Genomic DNA, 4842 nt, shown 5'->3' on the forward strand with positions numbered 1-4842 from the left:
CGTATTTCCCCGATGAAGAAGTACTATTTGCCAGGGAGGATATTGCAGAATCATACCTTGTGTGAAGAATGTTTTTCGATAGAGTAGCAAACTTCAAAGGAGTCGGGATTAGGGCAGTCCTGATTTCAGAATCTCGACAACACTATCCAGCATCGACAAAGATAAGATTCCCTTGTACCAATAATATGGTTGAATACGAGGCATGCATCCTTGGAATCAAAATGGCAGTCGACATGAACATCAAAGAACTTTTGGTTATAGGAGATTCTGATTTGCTGATACACCAAGTCCAAGGAGAATGGTCCACCAAGAATGTTAAGATACTATCGTACCTTCACTACGTGAAGGAGTTGTGCAAGAAGTTTACAAAGATTGAGTTCAGGCACGTCCCCAAAATTAAGAACAAGTTCGTCGACGCCCTTGCGACCTTACCATCTATGATTCAGCATCCAGAAAAGAATTACATCGACCCAATTGAGGTAGAGTTCAGAGATCAACATGCTTATTGCTTCCATATGAATGAAGAACCAGATGGTAAACTATGGTATCACGACATCAAGAAATTCCTTGCGACCCAGGAGTACCCATAAAATTCTACTAATGGTCAAAAGCGAGCCCTCGGGAGGTTAACAAACAACTCTTTCCTCAACGGGGAAGTCATGTATAGGAGGACCCCAGATTTAGGTTTGCTGAGATATGTGGATGCCGCTGAAGTGACTAGTCTATTGAAAGAAATACATGCAGGGACGTGTGGACCCCACATGAACGGGTTTACATTAGCCAAGAAAATTTTGAGAGTTGGATACTTTTGGATGACTATGGAAAGAGACACTATCCGCTACATGCAGAAGTGTCACCAGTGCCAGATCCATGGAGATTTAATCAGGGTTCCACTAAATGAGTTAAATGTAATGGGTTCACCCTGGCCGTTCGCCTACTAGGGAATGGACGTGACAGGATCCATAGAACCTGCAGCATCAAACGGATGACGAGCTAAAAACACAACACAAAATTATGCTCGCTAGTCGAATATAGTATAGAAAATATCATATCCACAGGTATTGGATTTAAACAATGTTTTCGTAGCTTCCAATTTTAATTGCTATCCAAGAAGATCAACAATTTAGAGTTGTGTGATTTAAAACTAAAATTTACTAAAAGTCTAAACTATTGGCTAATGACAATCGCAACAAGAGTAAGCAAGAAGATATAAAAGGGAGAAAATAAGGGTTGATTGGATAGGTGTAAGATACTTGTTTGGGAATTAACTCTAGTTACTTCACTTCTATGGTTCAAGTGAGTCTCTCGAATTTACTCTATTATGTTCAAACATTCAGTAGAAACTCATCTCTCGATTATGTCTCAACCTTACGATATGAACTAAGTTAAGTTCGGTGAAGATATGTAAGAACTCATAGTGGATTGATCCTTAGGAGAACCTCTTTCGATTATCCTCCTAACTAGGTATAAACATTAATTCAACTAGCCTCTTTCGATTACTAACAAGAATCAATGAATTCAACCAATAAGATAATGAATAACATCACAAATTATACCTCTTTCGATTACATAAACAAGTGAATATATATATATATATATATATATATATATATATATATATATGCAACAACAAAAACACCCAAAACGCTTCAATACATAAAATTAGAGTTAATATCCACAAACAATTCTCAAAATACTAAATCCATGAATCCATAAGGAAGAATTACTCCATGGATGTGGAGAAATTCATCACAATTAAGTTTAAGTTAAAGGAAAACATAAAACATCCAAACCCTTGTCTTGAGTGAGGATGAATGGTGAAGTCCTTATGCTCTTGCTTCTCCCTCTTCTCCTTAGCTTCTTTAGGTCTAAATTATGTCAAAAGTCCTCAAAATACCATTTTTCTATGTATATATACCAAGTAGGGTTGGGCCCAAACAAATACACCTTCTTCTAAGTGAAAACGGACACTTTTCCGGAGTTGGACGTGCGCGGCCGCACACCTAGAAGTGTGCCTGCGCACTTTTCACATTGTTCTGCCCCATATGCGCGGTCAGTGCGTGACTGCATATTTTCCGCGCACTGTTCACCCTGTTTTGTTGGGAACTTGAAACACTATAAAACAGGAAAGTTGTAGCCCTTTGGATTAGCATTCCAACAATATATTGTGGAGCACAAACGAAGTTCCGAGCGAAAAGTTATATTCATTTTACTAGACACTATGCAGTATGCCTGCTCGATTCTTTGTTCGTTCTAAACTATCATCCGTTGATCCCCGAACACGATCCCGGCTTAATTTCTTGGGCTTTTATTCATCAAAGCTCCAAATCACTTGAATTCATTCCATAACATCTACATAGCTCGTAATCACTCCTACAAGGCATAAAACACACAATTAGTGCAAAACACTAGCGATTAAGGCTCAAACTCAACTAAAGTGCAGTAAATTGGAATGTAATAATCGACTAAAACATGAGATTATAGCCTACCATCAACAACCCACACTTAAACCATTGCTCTTCCTCGAGCAATCAAACCACACTTTATATAGACACAACCTTACTAAGTAACTCTCCTAACTCATCATACCAAGAACATTTAAAATAGACTAAGCACAATAGTGTAACATCTTCACCTCAAGATTTGACTCACAAGCACCACGCATTATTCACAACTTACTCACTTACTCTAACATAGAGATTAAGAATTACCTTTCCCTCATGAATCAAGTGCCCTCACACAACAAAAGAGAGAGTAATTCCACAAACAATAAAATTCAAGAACAATGAGGAACTCAAGATAGAAAGAATTCACTCACTCTCAGAAACGATATTCATGTGCCACAAAAGATGTACCATAGGCTTGCCCGTAGTGTACTACTCTACTAATTGATCTTATTCACTCAAGGATCAAGTAGGACTTTTAACTGGTCGTAATGTAGGTTGCGGGACGGGTAGGATACATTTAGATATAAGAGTGACTACACCTCCCTAAGCACTTTAATACATACACTTTAACATTCAAAACCCCACACTTATGTCAAACCATACTCCACCTTAACATCAACATGCATTAACTCCCCAATTTATTTAAGCATCATTACATCAAGAGTTACCACTTATCAATGAATCTAGTTCACAACAATACAACTATTTTTTTTCTTTTTCAATTCAAGTGGCTCTTGATTTTTTCAATTCATTGCTCCTTTCTCCTTATTTTAATAGTTCCACTCAAAACCCAAACCAACCACCCCACACTTTAACTTTTATAAAGTTCATAATAATTTCAAGTGCTCACGAGAAGTAATTGGTTCAAATAGATGATCAATTCAAACAACTGGGTAAGACTTGTAATGTGGTTGCCAATGAAATAGGGTTACAGGCTCAATGGGGTTAACTACGATTACATAACAATTTGGTGGGTAAACACATATATCTGGCTCAACAAAGAAACGCCTATATCACTTCCAAGACTGAATAAAACTACTATTTCGCTTTGCAAACACACGGGGAAAGTTCTAGACATCAAATGCAATGCACAGAATAACACAAAAATCTCACACACACATGGCACATGACTCACTCAAGATTGGCCTCATCAAGACACTCTAGTCAAAGCAATTAAGCAAAGTTAAGATCATACAAATTAAGGCACTTATCCAAGAGTCAAAAACTGAGCCTAAGCATCACAACTAAAGCACTTACTATTCTCAAGGCATAACAAAGTCAAGAGGCATTGCTTTCAATTCAAATCATAGCACAAGGTTCCCTACTCCTAACAAAAATAAAAACTAACTACACCCGGTTCAAACAAAATCCTTGGAAAAGAACCACGGCACAAAGAAAAACCAAGGGGGAATTGATACACTACCTACAAAAGAAAATCTTTTTGTTTTTTTCTTTCGACTTAATTCCCTCAAGAAACACGTCAAATGATATCCATCGTCGGGAAAATTCGATATTGTTTCAAATTTTATGGATTTGTTTTCAATATTTTTCTATCAAACTACTACTAACCAAATAAACGAACCAAATTAATATACATACAACATACATACAAACACATCCCCCACCCCACACTTTAAGTAGTGGCATGTCCCCATGATAGACAATTAAAAAGTATAAGGTAAAGAAAACTTCCCTGAATTTTCTTCTTTTCCGAGAACTTATGAACTCCACCCCTAATTCTGAATTTATTCGTCGTTTTCGCTCCTTGGGATTCTTTATGGAGCTCATTAAGCCCAATTCTTCTAAGGATACATGCAAGACCCGCTCTTTTCTTTCTTTCGTGTCTGCATCTTGAGCGGTGAATTGCTCGTTCATGATGATCCTTAACTTGTTTCTGCATTCTTTCACAGGATCAATCCATATATATTCCTGTAAATCCCCAAAAATAAAATCCACATGATCAAGATTAGAATAAGAAAACAAGGATGAAAGGTCAAGTGAATATTCCTCTGGTATGCCCAAGACCATTTGTTTCTCATTCTCTCCTACTACATGTTGCAGATGTGGAAAGGTGGATGGGGGTTTGAACTCTTGTTTCGTTGCTTCACACTAAACCACAGCCTTATTTTTTATCACCTCGGTTGAATCAGAGTCATCTTGAACAGTGAAAATCTCTCTCTGTGGATGCTCATCCTCTTGGGTAGGCTCATTCTCACAGGGTATCTCCTCTATATATTCACCATCACAATGCAATGAGCTTCCTGACAATGTACTTACCAATTGACTCACTTGCGTTATTAGGTTGTTAATGGCTTCATCATCTTGTGTAAATCTCTCTACCGGCTTATTTATGAACTTATACACAAGCTCTTCCAAACTATCATTCTCCCCTTGA

The 4842-nt window shown here is 37.5% G+C and overlaps 1 protein-coding gene across 1 annotated transcript; it reads left to right on the forward strand.

Annotated features, from left to right (window-relative positions):
* The first annotated feature begins 221 nt into the window (after positions 1-221).
* LOC138904491 (uncharacterized) lies at positions 222-4560 on the forward strand. Its single transcript, XM_070192990.1, has 3 exons — positions 222-544; positions 4358-4378; positions 4509-4560. The coding sequence occupies exons 1-3, from the start codon at positions 222-224 to the stop codon at positions 4558-4560; spliced, it is 396 nt and encodes a 131-aa protein (XP_070049091.1).
* Positions 4561-4842: the final 282 nt, after the last annotated feature.

Source organism: Nicotiana tomentosiformis, chromosome 2 (genome assembly GCF_000390325.3).
Source record: "Nicotiana tomentosiformis chromosome 2, ASM39032v3, whole genome shotgun sequence".
Taxonomy (NCBI): Eukaryota; Viridiplantae; Streptophyta; class Magnoliopsida; order Solanales; family Solanaceae; genus Nicotiana; species Nicotiana tomentosiformis.

What these genes read in the sequence shown, in the direction of transcription:
- LOC138904491 (XM_070192990.1), top strand. Translation starts at nt 222, where the DNA reads ATGGCAGTCGACATGAACATCAAAGAACTTTTGGTTATAGGAGATTCT. An exon ending in GAACCAGATGGTAAACTATG is followed by an intron (nt 545 to 4,357) that starts GTATCACGACAT and finishes ATTCTTTCACAG; the next exon opens with GATCAATCCATATATATTCC. An exon ending in ATCAATCCATATATATTCCT is followed by an intron (nt 4,379 to 4,508) that starts GTAAATCCCCAA and finishes TACATGTTGCAG; the next exon opens with ATGTGGAAAGGTGGATGGGG.